This window comes from Rhinatrema bivittatum, chromosome 5, assembly GCF_901001135.1.
Source record: "Rhinatrema bivittatum chromosome 5, aRhiBiv1.1, whole genome shotgun sequence".
NCBI classification, from domain to species: Eukaryota; Metazoa; Chordata; class Amphibia; order Gymnophiona; family Rhinatrematidae; genus Rhinatrema; species Rhinatrema bivittatum.
This window is the reverse complement of record NC_042619.1, coordinates 73,093,961-73,118,068: the sequence shown is the minus strand read 5'-3', so window position 1 is coordinate 73,118,068 and position 24,108 is coordinate 73,093,961. Positions and strand designations below refer to the sequence as shown.

Sequence of the window (24,108 nt, the reverse complement as noted above, 5' to 3'; positions counted from 1 at the left end):
TTAGGAAAGAAGTGAACCAGCCTAGGATTTTGCCAGCGAGCCCAATGGTTTCTAGGCTAGATATTAGCCTCTTGTGGTCAACTGTGTCAAAGGCTGCGGAAAGATCGAGGAGGATCAGTAGGTGGCCTATTTTGTTAACGAAACCTCTTAGTATAGTATTGGAAAGGTTGAGTAGTAGGGTTTCTGTGCTGAGGTTTTTCCTAAATCCGAGTTGGGTGGGATGTAGTATTTTGTGGTTGTCAAGATGTTCATTGAGTTGTTTCAGGACCGCTTTCTCAGTCAGTTTAGCAAGGAGGGGTAGGTTTGATATTGGGTGGTAATTGTTCAGGTCTTCTGGGTTAAGGTTTTTCTTCTTTAGTATTGGTGTGATTGTAGTGATTTTTAGCTTGGTAGGGAGCTCGCCTTCCTCAAGTGATTTATTGATTGCTGCGACTGTCGGGGTTATGGAGTGAGCGATTTCCTTTAGCTCTCGAGTGGGGATGGTGTCTATGTCATGATGCGCTGGGTTTATTTTTCTCAGCATTTTTTCTGTTTCCATGTTGGAGATAGGTTTGAAATCAAACCATGAAGTTATATTGTTTGTTGATATTTGATTTTCTATGATTGAGGGAGTGTTGAAGGCATCAGTTATTTTGGTTATTTTGTTCTTGAAGAACATGGCTAAATCTTGGCTTAAATTTTTGGTTACGGGTGCGTTGGAGTTGATGTTTTCGGAGATTAGGTTGTTTACTATGTTGAACAGGGATTTGGATTTGTTGGTGGAGTTTTTTATTTTTTGACCGTACTAGTCGCGTTTAGTGTTCAGGATCATTTTTTTATAGGTGGCTAGTTGTGTGCGGTACCTCTGCTGTGTTACGGGATGTTTGTCTTTTTGCCATTCTTTTTTGAGTTTCCTGAGGTCAGATTTCATGTTTCTTAGTATGGTGTTGAACCAAGGGTTCCGTTGTTCTCTCTTATTCTTTAGCCGTTTGACTTTCTCTGGGTTTATGTTGTTTGCGGTTTCTTCAGTGATTTGAAACCAGGATTGGATAGCGTTATTTATATTTGAGAGGTCGAGATTTGCTAGTTGATTTCCAAGTTCTTGTTGGAGAACATCGGTTTGGAACGGTGGACGGTATTTGAAGAATCTTTGTGTTTCGTTGGTTTTGGTTGAGTTGTTGGAGTTCACTTGTGTCTTGCATTGTAAGAGATGGTGATCAGACCAGGGGACTGGGCTGTATGAAATGGATGTGTCAGAGAAATAGCTATTAGTGAAGATCAGGTCCAGTGTGTGTCCAGCTTTATGTGTGGGGTTGTTCACTTGTAGGTTGCAATTTAGACTTGATAGCATGTCTAGAAGGGTTTGGCAATTTTGTGATCTGGGGCTGGCATCCGTATGGAGGTTGAAGTCGCCAAGAATGATCGTTGGTTTTTTCATGTTGATGTTTGTTATTAGGAATTCGAGGAGCGGGAAGATGTCGTTATCTAGAAGTTTGGGTGGGCAGTAAACTAGGCATATTTGCAGGTTTTGAGAGTCGAAGAGAGCTATTTCATATTGTTTTGGGAGGTTGTGTGGGATCACTTTCATTGAGAGATGTTTTTTTATGAGAAGGAGTAGACCACCTCCTCTTCGGGATTTGCAAGGGATTGAAAAAGTATCGTAAGCACTGTTATCTGGTTGGTTCAGTAAGACTTGATCGGTATTTTTGAACCAGGTTTCAGTTATGGCAATGAAATGGGGGGTTTTTTCTTGTAGTATGTCAGATATTAACATGTATTTTTTGGTTAAGGATTGAGCATTAATGAGGAGGAAGGTGAGACACAGTATGTTTTTGAAATTTTTCATTAGTGGGATGTTTATTAGGCGTCTGTGTCTGTTCTGATGATGTGTTTTGGATGGTGTCGCCATCTTTGGAGTGTCTGTTTTTTTTCGTTTGTGGTTAATGGTCTAGCCGGCAGATGCTTGGTGGTCGTAGGAAGTGCAGGAGGAGGATGTTATGAGGGATATTGAAGTTGTAGGAGCTCAGTCTGAGATGCTGGGTTAGATCAGGATGAGTGCTGGAGGATGATTGATGAGATCTGGATGGGGGTTGGAGGGAGTGTGATAAGATCTGGATGAGTGCTGGAGGCTGATTGAGGTCTGGATGATGAGTGCTGGAGGCTGATTGAGGTCCGGATGAGTGCTGGAGGCTGATTGAGGTCTGGATGATGAGTGCTAGAGGCTGATTGAGGTCTGGATGATGAGTGCTGGAGGCTGATTGAGGTCTGGATGATGAGTGCTGGAGGCTGATTGAGGTCTGGATGATGAGTGCTGGAGGCTGATTGAGGTCTGGATGATGGGTGCTGGAGGCTGAGGTCTGGATGGGTGCTGGAGGCTGAGGTCTGGATGGGTGCTGGAGGCTGACTGATGAGATCTGTATGAATGCGGGGTGGGTGTGTAGGATAGATCTGTAGGGGTTGTATTAATATTGTGGTAAGATGGATGAGCGCATAAGGTTGAACTAGTTGCTTTGTCAGCAGGTAGTGGGAAAATGGTTGTATAGGTAAAGATATCCTTGTCCTGGGTCTTGGGTCTCACAAAGGGGCAGGCCCCTTAGGTCGCGCGACGCTGTCGGGGAGCACGTAAATTTAAAGAGCTTCATGCTGCCCTCTGATAGGCCGGGTGCCTTTCAGGGGGAGTGGTTAGCACTCACCGCGATGTTTTCTTCCCTTCTCTGTTTTACTTTTTTTGTTTTCGGTTCTCTCCCGCCCTTTTTTTTTTTTCTTTTCAGGTCTCCTGTTTGAGTTCGCCTAGGGTGAGCGGGCTCGAGCCCCGACTGGGCCGCTCGAGCCCCGGCAGAGGAGGTGATGCTGGGAGTGGGGGTTGCAGAGAGGGACGCCGTCGGGGAGCGCGTAAATTTAAAGAGCTTCACACTGCCCTCTGATAGGCCGGGTGCCTTTCAGGGGGAGTGGTTAGCACTCACCGCGATGTCAGAATATTAACAAGATAGCAGCAGTTCAAAGGATGGACATCCAAATGAATTTGAAGATCGCATCCTTCTCATACTATCAGAAGTGCGTTATTTAGGAGTCATTTTAGAGATTGATTTATCCATGCACACGCACAGCAAGAGTCTCATATAAATAGGGTTTTATAAATTGTGCATGTTATGCCGCTTGAAACCCATATTAGATCTGCTTGATTTTAGGACTCTTCTCCAGTATCTCATATTTTCTGGTATAAATTATTGCAACTCTTTTTGCTGGCTTACTGAATACAATATCAGGGCATTCCATATCCTTCAGAATGCTGCAGCTCTGGTATTAACCAAGTCCAGCATGCATGAGCATATTACTCTGGGCCTTGATTCCCTCCATTGGCTACCTATCCGATGGAGGGTTACATTTAAGTTGCTAATGTTAATCCATAAACTTCTAAATAACACCTCCACTCTGTAGATAAATTCTGTTCTATCCATTTATAATCCAACTCGGAACATAATAACATAAGAAATTGCCATACTGAGTCAGACCAAGGATCCATCAAGCCCAGCATCCTGTTTCCAACAGTGGCCAATCCAAGTTACAAGTACCTGGCAAGTACCCAAACACTAAGTAGATCCCATGCTACTGATGCTAGTAATAGCAGTGGCTATTCCTCCCTTAGTCAACTTGATTAATAGCAGTTAATGGACTTCTCCTCCAAGAACTTATCCAAACTTTTTTTAAACCCAGCTACACTAACTGCCCTAACCACATCCTCTGGCAACAAATTCCAGAGCTTAATTGTGCGTTGAATGAAAAAGAATTTTCTCTGATTAGTTTTAAATGTGCTACTTGCTAACTTCATAATTGTCTGCTTGAGGTCTCTTCTCTGTGAATTGCTCATCTAATATAGACATATAAGTGACCTTTTTCATTCACTGGTCCAGTACTTTGAAACATGCTTTCAGAGCATTTGCATGTGATGATAACCACTAAAACATTCAGAAAGGCCCTAAAAACCTTTTGATTCAAACACTTCATCATAAAGCCTCATTTCTCATTAGAAAAAATGTCTAGGTATTACTTTTTCTTCCAGTGGCTTAGCTCAGTTCTATGTCTGTGTGGTTAGTTTTATATTGGCTCAATTCTGTTTTGGTGCCTCTTAGCTAGTTGTTTTATGAATGGATAATTTTCCTTTATTCTTGAGTTGTTTTTATGTATTATGTAGTTTTGACATGATTTTATATATGTTATTGTGATACCCCGCCATTAACCATGGCATGGCGGTTAGACATTCTTAAATTAAATTAAAAATGGTACAGAGCCTGCAGTATAAGCCATTCATAGAGGGGTAATTTTATAACAGCTGCATACATTGGATGGCAAATACATGCATAAGAATAAAGACTTGCCATACTGGGTCAGATCATGGTTCCATCAAGCCCAAAATCCTGTTTCTAACAGTGAACAAGTTAGGTCACAAGTACCTGGCAGTATCCCAAGGGGTAGATAAATTCTAAGCTGCTTATCCCAAGAATAAGCAGTGGATTTCTGTAGTGGATTTTTCCTCCAGGAACATGTCCAAACCGTTTTTAAATGCAGCTACACTAATAGTTTTCACCACATCCTCTGGCAATGAATTCCAGAACTTAATTATGCGTTGAGTAAAAGAAAAAAAAATTTCTCATTATTTTTAAATGCATTTCTTAGTAACATTATTGTATGTTTCCTGGTCTTTATACTTTTTGGAAGAGTAAACAACCGATTAATATTTACTCGTTCATTCCACTCATTATTTTATAGACCTCTATCATATCTCCCCTCAGCTGTCTCTTCTCCAAGCTGAAGAGTCCTAACCTCTTTGGCCTTTTCCCATAAAGTAGTTGTTCCATCCCTTTATCACTTTGGTCGCCTTTCTCTGTACCTTTTCTAATTCTGCTATATCTTTCTTGAGATGTAGTGACCAGAATTGCACGCAATACTCAAGATGAGGTCGCACCATGGAGAGATACAGAGGCATTATGACATTCTCTGTTATATTCTCCATTCTTTCTTAATAATCCCTAGCATTCTATTTGCTTTTTTGGCTGCTTCTGCCCACTGAGCAGAAGATTTTAATGTATTATCTGGTAAGGAACAAAGTCTTCATAATAGAAGTGAGTTGAGTCTGATGTGATCATTATCAGATTATAAATCTTGGCTTCTGCCTTTGTGGAAAAATACAAAACATATAAGATTAACGAATGTATTTATATTGCCGCTGGTTAAATTAAACCAATTGGTTGCTGTTAAACAAAGAAAATCTGGTTGTTTTATGTGATGTTCCCCGGTGAAGCCTTTCATTAGGTAAGACTTAAGCCTTTATTGGGTATCGATATGGGAAAGAAGGTTGGTGAAGGATCCATTAGTTTTGTATAACTGTATAGGTGTAGCCAATAATTTTGGTTAAGTATTATTGGTGTGTTATAATCTTATAGTAGTGAAGTTTTTATTCTTTGAAGTATGAATGGTATGAGTGGGGTATGTATGGATAACGGAAAACAGAAAAAAAAAAGCCGAAGGAAGCTCCTGCTCTGAGCACACCCGGTGAGTCAGCCGCGCCCCTCCAAAGGCATTAGGCCAATCAGAAGGCGGCACTAAGCCCTTTAAATCGCGGCGACTCCCGCCGGCAGCCCTCTCCTCCTCGTCGAACTCCGGCACCCGCTTACCTCCTCCTCCTCTGTCGGGGCTCCCGAGGCCCAATCGGGGCAAGAGCCCGCTCGTTCCCACCGCGAGCCGTGCAGAGGAGGCCACCGAATCAAACGAAAGCAAAAAAAAAAAAAAAACAGAACGGAAAACAGAAAAAAAAAAGCTGAAGGAAGCTCCTGCTCTGAGCACACCCGGTGAGTCAGCCGCGCCCCTCCAAAGGCATTAGGCCAATCAGAAGGCGGCACTAAGCCCTTTAAATCGCGGCGACTACCGCCGGGCGTCGCGCTCCCAAAGGGGCGCGACCTAAGGGGCCTGCCCCTTAGCGAGCCCCTTGGAGAGACCCAGGAGCCAGAACTAAGGCCCGTGCAGCAATATACTTGCCCTCACATTGGTAGCTCATCAACCAGCACGCAGACAAACTTCAGCAGCATTCAACCAGCACGCAGACAAACTTCAGCAGCATTCAACTAGCACCAAACCAGCTCACTACAACGTACATCCAACTCTTATCTGACCTTCAACAGCATTCATCCAACACCAATCCTACCCACAACAGCATTCATACTGCCATTACATCCCTGTTATCTATAACAAGCCTTCATTCAACCGACAATGCTCTACCGCCCAAGCTCCTACAAATCCCTCATCCCAATCATGATTTCCCCTACCACACAGTTTCTAGGTCTCACCTTATTTACCATCTTCCTATTTAACGCACAATCACTTACCAACAAAACTTTAATACTTAATGACCTACTGCTGGACTCAACACCGGATTTTTGCGCCATAACAGAAACTTGGCTCAAACCCACTGACATCGCACTCACTAACCAACTACCAACACAGATCTACGACTTCTTCTCTATCCCAAGACAAAAAAAAAGAGGAGGGGGTATCTTTCTAGCTGCCAAAAAATCCCTGAGGTTCACACTCTATCCTATCAACACAAATACCAAATTAGAACTAGGATTGTTCAAATCAGAAGATCTGCAAATCCTTCTAGTCTACGCCCCTCCAGGCCTTCTAGAATCAGACACCTCTCCCATTCTAGAAACTATAACTTTACACCTAAACCTTGACTCCCCAGCTATAATCTTGGGCGACTTCAACTTACATGTTGACAAAGTTCCCCTTTCAACGAACTGCAAAGCCTTCCTCACCGCAATGTCCGCTATGGGTTTCAAACAACAAATCAACAAACCCACTCACAAAGCAGGACACACTCTCGATCTCTTCTTTACAAACGCCGGCATTTCTCAAACAACTCAACCTGAATGTCAACAAGTCCCATGGTCAGACCACTCCTTAATCTCCACCAGCTTTTCCCTACCACAACCAGATCTCAAACCTGACACAAGACCCTCCTTCCTCTACAGAAAAACATGTAACTCTGAACTCCTCAGCAAAGTTTTAGCCCCAGAACTACCGTCCATCGATGTTTCTACACCGAATTCCGCTCTTCAATCTTGGTCCAAAATAACAAAATCAGTAGCAAACACTCTTTGCCCACTGACCACCAAAAAACACTCTACAAAAGCATCCAAAAGACAACCCTGGTTTAATGATGAACTGCGAAATCTCAAACAACTACTTCGGCAGAAAGAAAGAAAATGGCGCAAAGCCCCCTCACCGGCCTCAGTCTCTGAATACAAACGTACACTCCACCAATACAAAAACAGTATACAGAAAACAAAAAGAGACTTCTATGCCCATCAGGTTCATCACCTCATCTTTGACTCAAAAGCTTTATTCGCCTTCGTCTCTAATCTCACTAAACCTATCACTCCGGATATACCACCAGAACTTTCCCAGACCAAAGCAGACGAACTGGCTCTTCATTTCAGCAAAAAAATCTCTGACCTCATCAATCAATTGCCACCAACCACTAGCTCTCAAGATTTCACACACATTCTCCCTAACAAAGATATCCAACTTAACGCATTCGAACCCATCACTGTCACAGAAATACAATCGGTGTTGAAGAAAATTAAACCTTCATCACACCCCTTCGATCAAATTCCTTCCAAAATGCTACTTCTCATTCCTGATACTATATCAAAATCACTAGCCGAAATTATAAACTGTTCACTGTCCCAGGGTATCTACCCAGATGAACTAAAAACAGCTTCAATCAAACCCCTCTTAAAAAAACCGAATCTAAATCCAAGCGATCCCAATAACTTCCGCCCTATTTCCAACCTTCCATTCATAGCCAAAATAATGGAAAAATTGGTGAATACACAACTCTCCAACTACTTGGAAGATCACGGAATTCTATCTCCAAACCAATATGGCTTTCGCAAAGCTGCAAGCACAGAAACATTACTTCTTTCACTCTCAGACTTCCTCCTCGCCGGAATAGACAAAGGCAAAGCATTTTTACTAATCCTCCTCGACTTCACGGCGGCCTTTGACACCGTCAACCATCACCTCCTTCTAAAACAACTAGCTAATATCGGAGTTACAGATACTTCACTAACATGGTTCAAAACCTTCCTGGAAAACAGAGGATATAGGGTTAAAATTCATAATACAGAATCACAATATCACCCCTCCACCAGAGGGGTGCCACAAGGTTCATCCCTTTCACCCACTCTATTCAATGTATACCTGCTACCTCTTTGTCAACTATTAACAAAATTTAAAACTGAAACACTTCCTCTTCGCTGACGTCGTACAGATTATGATCCCTATAAAAGAATCTATCAAGATAACAATGGAATACTGGGATAATTGCCTATTAGAAATCAAACACCTTCTTAACAGCCTTAACCTAATCCTTAATGCGTCGAAAACGGAATATCTCCTTATAGCACCTGAAAACAACAACACACTTTCAAAGCCTCCAACCATTCTACAAACCACACATGTAAGAGATCTAGGAGCCATCTTAGACAACCGTCTTAGCCTCAAACCATTCATTAACAAAACTACCAAAGACTGCTTCCACAAATTACATATTCTGAAAAGAATAAAGCCACTTTTCCACGCGCATGACTTTAGATCAATCCTACAAGCAATAATCTTCTCCAAACTAGATTATTGCAATTCTTTACTACTAGGCCTCCCAGCTTCCTACACCAAACCTCTACAAATGGTACAGAACACTGCAGCCAGAATCCTCACAAACTCCAGGAAAATTGACCACATCTCCCCCATCCTCAAAGACCTTCATTGGTTACCGATCCACTTCAGAATTATGTACAAAACCATCATGATTATCTACAAAAACATCCATCAACACACTCAACTCGACCTACAAATCCCTTTTAAAAAACACACATCTGCCAGACCCATCAGGGAACACTACAAAGAATCTCTACAGGTTCCACATGCCAAAACCTACCACCACAAATCCTACAGTTCAAGAGCTCTCTCATCTGCAGGTCCAATCCTTTGGAACTCCATCCCCCCGGACTTAAGACAAGAACCATGTGCTCTAACTTTTAGGAAAAGACTAAAAACTTGGCTTTTTAAAAAAGCATTCCCAGAACTGGATTAAATTCTCCACCCATCAGCATAAACACAAAAGTTAGTGAACTGTAACAAAAACCCACTAACTTCACACGCAGTGACAACAACATATTTTTATACTTCACTACAATTCCTATTTGGTCAATCTTTCCTACCCATCTATATTTTATAATCTTATACATATTTATTAATTGATACAGTTGGCTAAAATGTTAATATTCTTTCTTTAATTTCCTCCCCTTTCAGATCCCAGTTATTTTTCCTTGTTTTTTGTAACTTCCTCACATCCTAAATATTGTTACAATGTTTTTATTTGTTAAGTTTCTTATTATTTTTGATGTCGAATTGGGAAATGTTCTACCATGTTACTCTCTGCAGTTATTCACATTGTTAATTGTAAACCGGGTTGATGTGATTCATATCATGAAACTCGGTATAATAAAAATAATAAATAAATAAATAAATAAATATTTAATTCTTGGGGTGCTTTAACAACATGTGCATTAAATGTATAAGAAATCAATAAAATAATTGAGTTTTGAAAAAAAATGTTGAAACATTTGAAATATTTAGATTCTGATTCAAGGTTATATTTCATTTTATTGTATATATGTCTAGATGTGGATTACAAATGACACACAGATTGTTCCAGACAGTATGGGCTAGATTTTAAAAGCCCTGCGTGCGTAAATCCTGCTGGATTTACACACGCAGGGCACTCGCGTGCCGGCGCGCCTATTTTGCTTAGGCCGCCAGCGCGCGCAAGTCCCAGGGCTTCGTAAAAGGGGCGGGTCCGGGGGCGTGACGATGGTTTGTTGGCGTGCCGGGAGGGCGGTCCCGAATCCCCCGGCACTGCGACCTGTGTTGGGGGTTGCCGAGGCGGCGCACGCAAGTTACGCCTGCTTTAAGCAGGCGTAACTTGCACAACAAATGTAGGGGGGAGGATTTAGGTAGGGCTGGGGGGCGGGGTAGATAGGGGAAGGGAGGGGAAGGTGGGGGAACGCGGAAGGAAAGTTCCCTCCGAGGCCGCTCCAATTTCGGAGTGGCCTCGGAGGGAAAGGAGGCAGACTGCGCGGCTCGACATGCGCAGGCTGCCGATTTTGCACAGCCTTGCACGTGCTGACCCTGGATTTTATAAGATACGTGCGTATAAAATCCGACGTATTTTTGTTCGCGCCAGTTGTGCGAACAAAAGTACGCGCGCGCATACTTATTTAAGATCTACCTCTATGCTCTTAAAGTAAATTTTGAAAGTCATAATTCATTGTTTCTCTGCATATTTTGCAGAATAAAATTAAAAACTGAAACATGCTATTTGCATAAGTATTCAGCCCCTTCAGACTAGTCCTTGATAGAACCACATTTTGCTGCAATAACAGCTTTAAGTCGGTTGGGGTAAGTTTCCAGAAGCTTTTCATACTGTTTGGAACTGATTTTTGCCCATTCTTCGTGGCAGATTTGCTCCAGGTTCTTCAGGTTGGTTTGACACTTATGGACTACAATTTTCAAAGAGTGCCACAGATTATTAATTGGATTGAGATCAAGGCTTTGACTTGGCCATTGTAGAACATTCAGTCACTCCTGTGTTGCTTTGGCCTTGTGCTTGGGATCATTGGCCTGCTGAAAGGTGAACTTTCTCCCAAGTTCTAGTTTTTTAGCAGACTGAAGCAGGTAGGCTTGCAGTATTCTCCCTGTGTGTTGCACCATCCATTCGTCCTTCAATTTTAACAAGATGCTCAGTCCCTGCCGACATTTTGGCCGAAAAACTCCATTTTTGTCTTATCTGACACACAAAAACTTATCCCACATTTTATCTGGGTCACTCAAGCTTTCTGGCAAATTCCAGACATGCTGTGATGTGTTTTTTCTTCAGTAATTGCTTCTTTTTAGCCACCCTCCCATATAGGCCAGTTTTATGCAGAGCTCTTGATATGGTTGACTGGTGCACCTCCACTACAGTCTCTGCCACTGAACTCTGTAGCTCCTTCAAAGTGATTGTTGACCTCTCTGTGGCTTCCCTAACAAATCTCCTTGCTCTGTCGCTGAGTTTTGAGGGACAGCTTTGTCTAGGCAGTGTCTGGGTAGTATGATGCAGCTTCCATTTCCTCACAAATGATCCAGCAGTGCTCACTGGGAAATCCCAGCACTTAGATATTATTTTGTGGCATTTTCCTATCTTGTGCATGTCTATAACTTTTTCATTTCCTTAGATTGCTCCTTGATCGTCATTTTCACAGCTTTCCTTCAGATTCACCAGTGGTACTGGTCTCTTATCCAGAAAAGCTGACCTTTTTAATGATTCACAGATAGAGGCCAATTGTTAGGACAAAATCATCTGTTTAACTTGGAGCTTCCACAAAACTTATGCAAGTAGCATTTATTAGTTTTTTATTTTGTTTTACAAAAAATGTAGAGAAATATTGAATTGTGACTTTGAAAATGTATTATAAGAGCATACTGGTTTGCAATAAACATGCTGTCTGGAACAATTTGTGTAAGTGTCATTTGTAATCCACACAAACCAGCTGACTTTTTAGGGGGTTGAATACTTTTGCGTGCTCGCGTGTGTGTGTGTGTGTATATATATATATAAAATGTAGGACACACGAACCAAACCTCCTGTCATGTTAGGAGTTATCTATAAAATGGGGAGAAATCACAAATTTGATATTATCTCATTGTAGGTTTTCATATATAGCAACAAATATCACTAAAAACATTCCTTTATAATTTGGCCTACTTGTAGATGATGAAACTAGGCAGCCTGTACATTGGGGCCATACCTGCAATGCTTATTGATGGTCCAGATCCTTTCTCTTCCTCCCTATATCTCAGCAGTTTATTGTGAAAATCCATGTTAAGGTGATTTGACTACATTCCATCTTATTTCATAGTCATTATAAAATTTTAAATTTCCTTTTGTTTATTTTATTGTATTATTATTTGATTTTATATATTTATTTGATTTTATATATATATATATATATATACACACACACTAAGAGTCTACCTCTAAGATGACTAAATCCCAATACCGTTACCATCCTCCTTTCCCTGTCTCTCCATTTTTTCCTTCCCCCCTGACCTGTCTCCCTTCCCTCCATCCCTCCCTCTGTTATTTTTGAGATGATCAACTATGTATAATTTATCTGTATTCTGTTTGAATCTTGTAAACCGTTATGATGGCTAAACCGAATGACGATATATATAAAAATGTACAAATAAATATATTTTCAAATTTGTACATTGCCTGGTATTGGTGTTAAGCCAGTGGTTCCCAAACCACTGGCTTAACACCAATGGCTTAACTAGAGAACCCCTGTGTTAAGCAATTCATAAATCAAATAAAGTGCAAAGCATTGTATATTTGAGGTTTAGAGTCCAACACTATCTGCCCTATGACCTGTAATTGTAAATCTCCAGACTGTCCTCTTAAATTAAAAAAAAAAGGCTTGTTGCCATCAAAAATAGTTTTGCCCATTTTCACTATTTTTTTCACCCATTTTTTCATTAGAAGCAGCCTGTAGCTAAGGATTCCCCACCTGTGAGAACTTAACATCCTGCTTGTCCTTGGAAAAATTGAAAGTTGCTTACCTGTTAAAGGTGTCCTCTGAGGAGAGCGGGATGTAAAGTTCTCATAGAATTCATCTGCCTCTCCTTGGAATTGGTATCTACCTCTCTTTAATATAGCTAAGAAGGCACACACAAACTCACTAGAGTGTGCCAAAATCTTCTGGAATCTCTGAAATAAATGTCACTGACCAGGCTCCATTGGATAATGTCACTCACCTGTGAGGGCTTACATTTTGCTGTCCTCAGTGAACATCTGTTACAGATAAGCAACTTTTGCTTTATTAGAATTAGGTAATTTATATTGGGCTTAAACAGTTTAAAAAAGAATTGGATTTTATTATTCAGTTAGCCAACTGTAAAAAATACCAGATTCAAACGATTTATAAAACCTATTAGAATTGTAGCTCTTTAGAAAGATAAGATTTTTCACTCAGCGCATAGTTAAGCTCTGGAATTCATTGCCAGAGGATGTGGTTACAGCATTTGGTGTAACTAAGTTTAAAAAAGGTTTGATAAGTTCCTTGAGGATAAATCCATAAACTGCTATTACGGTAATTAATAAGCAATAGTAGCTTGTGATCTATGTAATGTTTGGGTACTTGTAGCCTGGATTGGTCACTGTTGGAAACAGGATTCTGGACTTGATGGACTCTTGGTCTTACCCAGTATGGCATTTCTTATATTCTTATGTAAGATTCTTTCACATAATGACATGGGTGATGGGAAAGGAGATCAGTGTGATTTTAAAGAAGTTTTCTCCAAGATTTCTAAGGTATGAGCAATAATAGGATGAAACAAGAATTGCCTTCTAATATTGGCTATTAGTGTGCCTTCACATCTGATCAGGTGACCCACGGAAAAGACACTACTGTCTGATGCTCAGATCCAGACCAGCACCTGGGCACTGCTCTCAGCATCTCCCAGCAACAAGAGACATCCGCTGTGGCTCTTAAACGTGTAGGCGCTTCTTTCTGAGAACATTTGCAATCATGCATGCCTCTTCCTAGCTACAGCACTGAGCACTGGATGTGACTCACTCTGAATGATGGGAGCGGCATAGTGGGAGGGATTCTGGCAGTCACATGCGGCAGTCAAGGCAACTAAACAAGCCAGGTACCTGTACGACACCAACTTCTCCCGTCTCTTGCACTTGTATAATAGAGGGGTGATTCACTGTGATGGGTTCACATGTGTTTCTGCCTCTTCCCTCCCTTTGTTTTAAAGTGTGTCATTTCTTTTAGGATCCTGAGGAGAGCTCTTCTATAATAATTAAAAATGTTTCATATATTAAGTTTTTATCAATGTTAGGTACATGCAGAATAGATTCAGTGTGGTCTTTTATCAAATAAAATCTCAAAGGTAGTTAAGTGTGCTCTGAATAACTTTCAGTGAAACCTGTGTTGGCAGGATCTGGAAACAGTATAAAATTATTTAAAGGATATTACAGTGATTATCCTTTTTGTACCAGAATATGGACTAATTTCCATTCTGACAAACTTCTAATAGAGGTGGGCACTGGTAATGTAACTCCCCGAGTTGATAGTATATTCTCTGATCATTTGAAGCTTGGTTGAGTATTTTTCATTCAACATGATGGATTTGTAATATGTTCCCTTGATAATCATTCCGAGCATGTTACTTCTCAATGACGAAGAGATAAATTTCTTGTTGAATGGACACCATGGCATTATTATTCAAAGCAGCAGATATTTCAGACTTCAAAACATTCATCTACAATGGGATCGTGCATGGTTGTGAAACAAAAGGAACACATTTTGTTCCATCAAAGCTCTGCATTTTTTAAAATTTAGAGCCCCCCCTGGGCTTTAACCCCCATGCACAAAATATATCTACACACTGGATGCATGATGCAGTCCAAATTATTACTGCATAGAAAACCACTTTTAGACAAAAAGGCATCATTTGGTAGCTTTCAAATCAGCTTGTTTGTTTATTAAAGTACAAGCATTGTCCAGACTTTAACCCGATCAACATGATCTGTGTGTTGAGACTTATGTGGACAAATCTAGACTAAAAACAGCAAGTAGTTCCATTCCTGTGGCAAACATTTTTTCTTTTATTCTTTTAAAATATTATAGCAAGAGTGTTTGAGTTTCTGGTGTTATCTGTTTAACTTTACTTTGACCCTCCTGTTCTTTTGGATTTCCAACTATACTGAGTTATGGCACCGTGAGCCTTCATTTGCAACCGCCCAGGATTTTTTTTTTTTTTTCACATTTTGTAACCCGGCCTCCCCCAGAGGCCATATAACATGGCATTTCTGTAAGCTCATGCATATGCATGCTACATCTGGCCATTGCATGTCACCATTGTGTGATGAGTGAGATGTCTTCCTTTCAGGGACTATGAACGCTACTTCCGCTGCACTTCCTGGCCCAAAATGGCCTGGAATTGAATCCAAGTTTCTTGCACGGCAGTGCACAGCACTACCACTGGATTGAACCAGTGCACTGAGAATTTTATTTTAATAGTATAGCAGCCATAGCTAAGAAAACATCCTGTTAAATTGATAGTCTACTCCGCCACTGTCGTAGTTTCAGTGGATAAATGAAATTAGATCGATTTAATCTTTGGAAAAGCTATGTACTATGCAAAAGGAAAGCTGTTGGATTATTTGGCAGTATGGGGACCACTTTTGTAGTGTTTGAAATTAGATGCCTGATGTGTTGAACATTGGAGAAACATCTATTATAATACTTTTTGTCTGTCTGAGAAATGCAAGAGAATGTGGTATCATCAGTGGCCACAAGATGTCAATATCTTCTATTAAAAAAGGGATGGCCAACATTTTCAAGTGAGGGACCATATTGCAATATTTTCACACTCATATGGACCAGGCAGCAAGCAGTTTTCGCAAAGATATTAATTAACACCCCCAAAACGTGCGTTTTTATATACACGCTTCAAACAAAGCTATTTATTTGTTACTACTTTGAACACTTGTAGAGACCTCCTAGGTCTCCATTAGATGTCTGTGGCTAGGCTTTACAGAGTAGGAGGGGGCAGACCATCCCTGTCTAGCATCTCCAGTGCGGCTGGGCTGGGTTGGTCAGCCCAGCCTGTATACAAGCAGCCTGGCAGTTTTGGACTTCTCCAGTCTCCAACCTTAGGCCCCACAGTCTGATGTCTAGCAGAGGGGAAGAGGCATTTTCCTAGGGGTGTGAGAAATTGTTGTGTAGTTTTTGTTTTTGTGGAGAATGAAAGCTGTGGTTCCCTGCCTGCAACCCAGGAAGGGACAGCAGAATCTGCCTACGGAGAAGTTGCTGGTTTTTTTGGAGAGGGTTTTTGTTTCTTTTTCTGGGGGGGGGGGGGGGGATGAATTTTTGCTCACCATTTCTACCTGGAAGAAGGAGCTGAGAGTATATAATGTTTGCTACTTGTGGTACATGGAAACATCAGGAGAGAACAGGAGACATAGTGCCCTCACTGGGAAGCATTCCCTAGTGCCTGCCATCAGGATTTAGTTGAAGATTAAATGAGAAGGTTCCTGTGATTGATGCTGAAGATTTGTCACAGTAAAGTTTTATTTTGGAGCACCCCATTTCAGTGTCCTGTGAGTTCTTTGGAACTGGTGCAAGGACTGGGTGAAAAACAATTATCAAGCTATTGTTCAATTGCTTGGCCTTTTAGATGTGATGCAGGAGCATTTAATGATTCCCTAGGAGGTGCTGTTATTTTATCGCGGCTGACCACTTTCTTGTGAAACTGTAAGGGATCCAGGAGGGAGTAGGGATGCTTGGCCCGATGGGTCCAAGCTGAGGGGAGGGGGTATGTGAGGCAGTGCCCCTAGTAGTATTTCCCTATTTACCTGTGCAGGACTAGGCTAGATGCCTGGTCCAACTTAAATCCACTAAGGAGAGTATGCTCTATGAGACTGGATCTGAGGAAAGAACCCCTCCTCCTTCCCCTTCCAATCTGAATCCTCCCCTGACGTTTTGATTCTCTTAGTCTTTGGTGAAAGAATAACTAGAAATTCTGTATTTACGGAAGTATAGTTGCAGTAAAGATATTTTGACAACAAATGTTTTGAGTCTCTGTGTGAGACAGTGCCCCTAGTGTTCCCCTATTTACCTGTGCAGGACCTGGCTAGATGCCTGGTCCACCTTAAATCCACTAAGGAGAGCATGCTCTGTGGGTGGGATCCTGCGGGGCAGGTGGGGCTCAGAGGGCATAACCAGAGACTGGGGAATAAGAGCTGGGATCCAGTTGGCGATAACCAGACCAGGCCTAGGTCTCCAGGAGGAAGGCAGCTCCTGTAACATAACACTGTTCAAACACTGACCTGAGACAAAGCAGAACTGTAAGTAAAGAGAATACACTGTTTGAAGGAAAGACTGTTGTGTGATTGTGAAGCTGTAGTAAAGATAAGTGTTTTAAGAAAGGCTAGAATAAGACTAGTTTGCTAGCAGGCTTGTGGGAATCACCGCTCGTTCCCACACTCTGCCAGTATTTTAATACTTGTATGGCTGCAACTTTTCTGTTACTTGAATACTTCATAGATTAGGCTATTGACAGGGAGGAGATTGGAAACTATAGACCAGAAAGATTTACCTAGGTGGTAGAAAATTTAAAGGAGACACTGATGAAAGAAAGGATAGTGAACTACCTACAATCCAGTAGGTTGCAAGATCCCAGGCAGCATGATTTTACCAGAGACAGGTCATATCAAAAGAATCTGATTGATGTAGATCAGAAATTATTTATTTATTTATTATTTTTATATACCGACATTCGATCGAGATATCACATTGGTTTACATTCAGGTACTGTAGGTATTTCTCTATCCCCAGATGGCTTACAATGTAAGTTTTTGTACCTGAGGCAATGGAGGGTAAAGTGTTGCCCAAGGTCACAAGGAGCAATAGCAGGACTCAAATCCTGGTCTCCTGGTTCGTAGTCCACTGCTACAGGCTATTCCTCCATGGTACATTATTAGTATCTTTTGTTGTTGAGCAGGATATCTGGAAAATTATGAAACTATATTTTCATAATATTTCCCTTTTTCATGGTCAGAATTTTCCGCTCTACACAGGATAGGAGACGTAGCTTTCTTTCCTTGAAGCAAGAAATATTATCACTTGGCACATCTTTTACTTGTATTGTGAAACTCCTTAATGATTGTTTTATTTTTTTTGTCCCTGAACAAGGGGCCTATTTAGACACCAAGAAACTACTTGCCATCACCTAACAACCCAGTAAACGCATGTATATATTCTAAGTTAGCGCCTACGTGTTAAATCTGTTACTTATCTGCTTTAAGTTAGGTCTTTCTCCTTTGTATTTTGCACTCTTGCCAATTTTTTTTGTGTACCAAGGTGTGGTGCTTGCATATTGTTGTTGTTCATTTATTCTTCAATACATGTATAGATATTGCATCATATGTGACCCGGTGTTCCAATGACAAGTACGTAGGACATTTGCAGCCCCTAGCGGGGTGGGGTGGAGAGAGAGTCTAGCCATCACTCAACATTGACACCTTATTAGCCAGATTCAGAGTAAATCTATTTGAGGGTTTGTTGAGGGGGGGAATCACAATCTATGGCGACTGGGCAAGGACTGTTGCTAGGATTTATTTATTTATTATTTTTACATGCCGACATTCGATTGGAGATATCACATCGGTTTACATTCAGGTACTGTAGGTATTTCCCTATCCCAAGAGGGCTTACAATTTAAGTTTTCTACCTGAGGCAATGGAGGGTAAAGTGACTTGCCCAAGGTCACAAGGAGCGACAGCGGGACTTGAACCCTGGTCTCCTGGTTCGTAGCCCACTGCTCTAACCACTAGGCAGCTCCTCCTGGTTGGGCTAGATTACCTAGGGTGGGATAGAAAACCCAGGGTAGTTGCAAGTGGACAATTATTGTGCCGTAGCCCCAGTAAAGACCAGTCTGATTGAGCTGGAAACCCAAAAGAGCAGAAGGAAACTGTCAAGGCCAGGGAGAAGAAAAGGTACACAGAACAACTCCAATTATCCAATGAACTATAGTATAATTAGTGTTTACCAAATAACTTGTATCTTTGCTTTATCATAGCATTACACCAAGAAAGTTTGATGTAGTTCAAGCAACAGAGAGGCAGAAAGTTGGAACAGTCAGCAGTGACACTGGAAATTTAACCTTAAACAAAAGGGGAACAAGGACATCCTTTACTTTCAGAAAAGTGAGAAGAACCCCTTGCAACTGTGGTAAGTGTTTCCTAGTTGTTCTTTCAGAGAAAAAAGGGTTCATGATAACAGTGTTAGGCTATTAGAAACATAGAAATGACGGCAGAAGAAGACCAAATGGCCCATCCAGTCTGCCCAGCAAGCTTCACACATTTTTTTTTCTCATACTTATCTGTTTCTCTTAGCTCTTGGTTCTATTTCCCTTCCACCCCCCACCTTTAATGTAGAGAGCAGTGATGGAGCTGCATCCAAGTGAAATATCTAGCTTGATTAGTTAGGGGTAGTAGCTGCCGCAATAAGCAAGCTACACCCATGCTTATTTGTTTTACCCAGACTATGTTATACAGCCCTTATCGGTTGTTTTTCTTCTCCCCTGCCGTTGAAGCAGGGAGCTATGCTGGATATGCGTGAAGGATCAGTTTTCTTTTCTTCTCCCCTGCCGTTGAAGCAGAGAGCTATGCTGGATAAGCGTGAAGTATCAGTCTTCTCCCATGCTGTTGAAGCAGAGAGCCATGCTGGATATGCATCGAAAGTGAAGTATCAGGCACATTTGGTTTGGGGTAGTAACCGCCGTAACAAGCCAGCTACTCCCCGCTTTGTGAGTGTGAACCCTCTTTTCTTCTCCCCTGCCGTTGAAGCAGAGAGCTCTGCTGGATGTGTGAAGTATCAGTTTTTCTTCTCCCCTGCCGTTGAAGCATAGAACTATGCTGTATATGCATTGAAAGTGAAGAATCAGGCTTATTTGATTTGGGGTAGTAACCGCCGTAACAAGCCAGCTACTCCCCTCTTTCTGAGTGTGAATCCTTTTTTCCACGTTTCCTCTTGCTGTTGAAGCTTAGAGCGATGTTGGAGTCACAGTAAGCATGTATATGTTTATTGAATAAGGGTATTGTCTCCAGGCAGTAGCCATCATTCTGGCGAGTCACCCACTCTTCATTGGCGGCCTCTTGACTTTATGGATCCACAGTGTTTATCCCACGCCCCTTTGAAGTCCTTCACAGTTAAGTCCTTCACAGTTCTGGTCTTAGAATCATTCTTGCTTGTGAGCTTTAGCTGAGGGCCTGTAATATACCCCATACAGACGACTGCTGGAAACTTGAGACCCATCAGGCGCTAAAGATCAAATGTTCTTTCTCCTTTTCTACTCTGTGATCTGGAATAAATCGCATGACCTCCCTTTGTGCCTTCCCTACTTTATCTTCATGAAAAAGTTACGGTGCTCAACTGTTTGGCTTCTAATCTCAGATTCCAAACACCCCACTCTTGTTTCTCTTGTTGGTTTTCTAGTCTTAGATTGCCACAGTTTTAACATAAAATTGTACATGCCTGGCTAATGCTGGCTACTTTAATTGTTGTATTATTCCTTTTATATATTGACTAAAAAGTTCACATAGTTCTTTTCTAATATAAGCTTTTATGTTATAAAATGATTTTATTTTAAGGCTATAATAATATCTTTCTCCAAGGAAACGTAGGATGTGTAGTCTTCACAGGTGAACGACCTCATCCGACATAGCCCAGCCACTGAAGATTACTATAAAACTTCTAGAAGCTTTTGGCATGATCATAAGTGCTGAGTGTATGCATACTGTTATGTAGGGCCTTTTCAGTTTTAGTTTTTCCACAGAGCCTACCAGTCGTGGTTTTCTCCTTGTGAGGAAATTTATTTCTTCTTATGTTTTCATCAGGGAGCCACTTGGTTCACTGCCTTTCACCCTTGGCACATTAGATACGTTTGTTTTTTTTCTGATCAATTTAAAGTTTTCTTTAATCTTTTATTGTCTGCCGTGTGCATCAGTATCTGTCAAGATTTTATAAAATAGTCGTCATGTCCGTGATGTGGGACAGAACGCACATACTCAGCAGAGCATGCCAGAAACTTCTAGAAGCTTTCCAATAATCTTCACTGGCTGGGCTCTGTCATATTACATCACCCACCTGTGAAGACTTACAACCTGCTATCCTCGGAGAACACCTCTTTCAGGTAAGCCACTTTTGCTGACTTTCTCAGACAGTATTAAAACTGAAGACATGATTGCATCATTGGGCTTTACATGAGCTTGAGGCAACATATTGTGATGGTCACTATATACCCTGGGATAGGTTGGGTGAGGAAACCGGTAGGAGAATCTGGGCAAGAAGGAAACCCAGGAAGGCTCTTCAGAGCCAAGGAATCATGAGGTTAGGAGAAAACTCACTCAGTTAGAAGACCTGGGGGAAGGAGGAGATAGTGAGAACAAAGAGGGAGTGACTTCACAAAACTGACATCATCAAGGAGGAGGGGAAACCCAGGTGTCCTGGGAGGAGAGGTGGAGGTGGCTTGAAGAAGGGGGCCGACCAGGAAGGAGCCCTAATAGAGGCAGAGAGAAACATTGGGGAGATGGAGGTGGAGGTGTTGGAGAATCCTGAGCCAGACCCAGAGTCAATGGATGTGGAGACGAATGGTGGAGACCTGGATTATTAAAAAGCCATAAAAGTTAGAGACCGGTAGAAGAAACTGCCGTGGGTGGTGGTATCTGTAGTTGGGCAAGCCAAAACTTAGTGCCTGAGTTTCCCAATACAAGCTACGGTGGGTAGTGGCAGTGGGGCTTGGGTTCCCCAAACAAAACCCACAAGTACCAGAAGCTGTGCTTGAAAAGACAGCTCTGGTATCTGCTACAAAGTCTTCTAAGAAACAGAGACTGTGTTTAAAACAGACATGGTTAAGCTCTGTGACAGAAGCCAGAGACTGTATTGGTGCCGGCCAGGCGTGAATTGTTCCACAAATGCCACAAAAAGGGTGGCACAAAAAGGCAGAGTCCGTTGAGGAGATGGACAAATATGCAGGTCACTCAGGGAACTGCGAATTGATTTGTGCAGAGAAGGCCAGACCTACTTTCATAAGGCCTGCCAGGAACTGGAATATTGAATTGGATGGAAGTGCTTTACTCGCTGACTCAACTATCCTGCAAGGGATAAACCATCTGCTAAAGCACAGGCTGTGTTTTAGATTTTCTTTACCACATTGAACTATCCTGCAGGGGAAAACTGTCCACTAAAGCCTTGCATTTCAGCTCGTAGAAAGGCTGGATATAGCACAGTATGCATCCAAAGATGTAGTATATTAGGCCTTTCATTGAATATACTTAAGTAGTGACTACAACAAATGCTGACATACTTTTAGTAAAACTGGATTTTGTATTGTTTTATTTTTTCCCATGGTAGCCTATCCCTCTGTATGTGACAGTCAGCAGAGTAACTCTGCACCCTCAGCCCCAGACAGTGACAGAGAGGCGTTGCGGCTGGAGCAAGAACATGTACACAAGGTTTATGAAAAGATAGCGGGACATTTCAGCAGTACTAGACACACTCCATGGCCTAAAATTGTTGAATTCCTTTTGACTTTACCAGAAGGCTCTCTAGTGGCTGATATAGGTTGTGGAAATGGAAAATATCTAGGAGTGAGCAAAGATTTATACATGGTAAGTCTTGACATTTTGTTTACATTTTTTTAAATATTTATTTTAAAACTGTTAAGAAAAAGTTGTTTTCAATGTTTATTTTCATCCCATTTCCCTCTGCTTCTGCAGTAAAATTTAAAATTAAGACTGAAAAGGTCTCTCAAAACATTTTCTGGAATCCACCATAACACATCTTTTGTCAAAGTGATCATTAAAGAATGTGGGTTGGAGATCTGCAATTAAAGCATCTACTACCTTTCTGTTTACATAAGCAGTTGCAAGCTATCTGAAGAAAATATGTGTGGGTGGCCTAGTGATTAAAATCCTTGACTGGGAATCAAGAGCCATGGGTTCATATCCTGCTTCTGCCACTAACATTTGTTGTGGCTCTGGGCAAGTGACTTTATTTCCCATTACTTCCGTTTCCCTCTGGGGCCAGGGACTCACTGTATCTTTAAATGCCAAGATAACTATTGTAAAAGAGCTGATACAACTTTGGACTATTTTTGTGTTGGTTAAATAAGAGGTTTTACAAAGGATCCAGCTTTCTTGAGGACTAATATAGCTACTAGTACTTTGCAGTACAGTAGATTAAGTAACAAGCAACACTTGTTTGAGCTGATTTCCAGTCCAGCAAACTTAGATGCAATTTAGTTCAAACAGATGTTAACAAGATGTCATTGTACAACAGAGTATCTTTTTGCCATTTACAATACCTATCACTTGGAAAAAATCTTTTATACTTCATTGATGATATATATTTTATGCAGGAGGTTTAACCCACCTGTTTTGGCAATGATGATTACACTATTATAGCCCCAGGAGGATTGGGTGGCAGGGTGTTCTCCCCCCCATATTGTGCAGGGTCTCCCTCAGCCAAAAGGCCACGAAGGGACTGTCCTCAGCTTAAACCTCAGACTTAGTGCTTGGATCTTAGCCTAAAGGATGATACTGTAGACAAACCAGAAGGTTAGGTCTTTCAAACAGTACTTCACCAAGCAATATGTAGACTATGGGTAGTGCTCATCACATTCTTACTCATGACCTAGACCATTCTGTCTGAATGGTGGTAGGACCCTACATGCCAGCTTGCCTTCAGAATTAGTTTGTGTAATTTAGATGCAAATTGGAATCCCATATACTGACTGTCTTATGCTTTGTTCCTTTCTATTAGTTTACAATTCATTAACATTTCTCAGCATGTTATAATCACCTTAAAGGTCACATTTCAGCTTTTTATATGGTTCATATAATTGAATATATTTTTACATGCTTGGTGTTTTGTTAAATGTTTTATACTCTGTTACTACAGTTTTAAAAAATGCCATCACCTAGTAAACATATCTTGCTGTTTCCTGTTCAGTGTTTACTGTGTTTAGTCAACAGCAACTACAAAATGGGCAGAAACAGCTGTGTCTTTCTTTAAAATATTTATTCATGGATGGGATGGTAGAGGTATGGAAAGGCCTTTCAGTGGAGGTAGTGTTAAAAACAAAAGGAACAGAATTCAAAAAAGCATTGGATAAGCGCAGATAATCCCTAGTTGTGTAGAAATAAAGAGAAAGCCAGAGATCAGCTTGGGTCTTTGATTTTCTTCCAGGAAGTTATGTGGGCAGATTAGGTGGGCCTTATGTTTCTTATCTGCCATCATGTTTCTGTGTTAAAAGAAGTTGCTTGCTATTCATCTCCATACTCTAACCAGGATCTTAGAGGGGTTATCCCTTTTATGGGAGACTGGCCAGGGTTCTGTGAATAACTTAATTTTTCCATTCAAAAATGATGTTAGATGGCAAGTAGTTGTCTAT

At 41.3% G+C, this 24,108-nt stretch overlaps 1 protein-coding gene across 1 annotated transcript in view; it reads left to right on the top strand.

Moving 5' to 3' along the window:
- The window catches only part of ALKBH8 (alkB homolog 8, tRNA methyltransferase), a 164,925-nt gene that overhangs the window by 126,891 nt on the left and 13,926 nt on the right, over positions 1–24,108 (top strand). The window contains exons 9-10 of the mRNA XM_029602449.1: positions 18,733–18,884; positions 22,068–22,324. Of these exons, the coding sequence (XP_029458309.1) occupies positions 18,733–18,884; positions 22,068–22,324 (409 nt within the window). The remainder of the gene's footprint in view (positions 1–18,732; positions 18,885–22,067; positions 22,325–24,108) is intronic.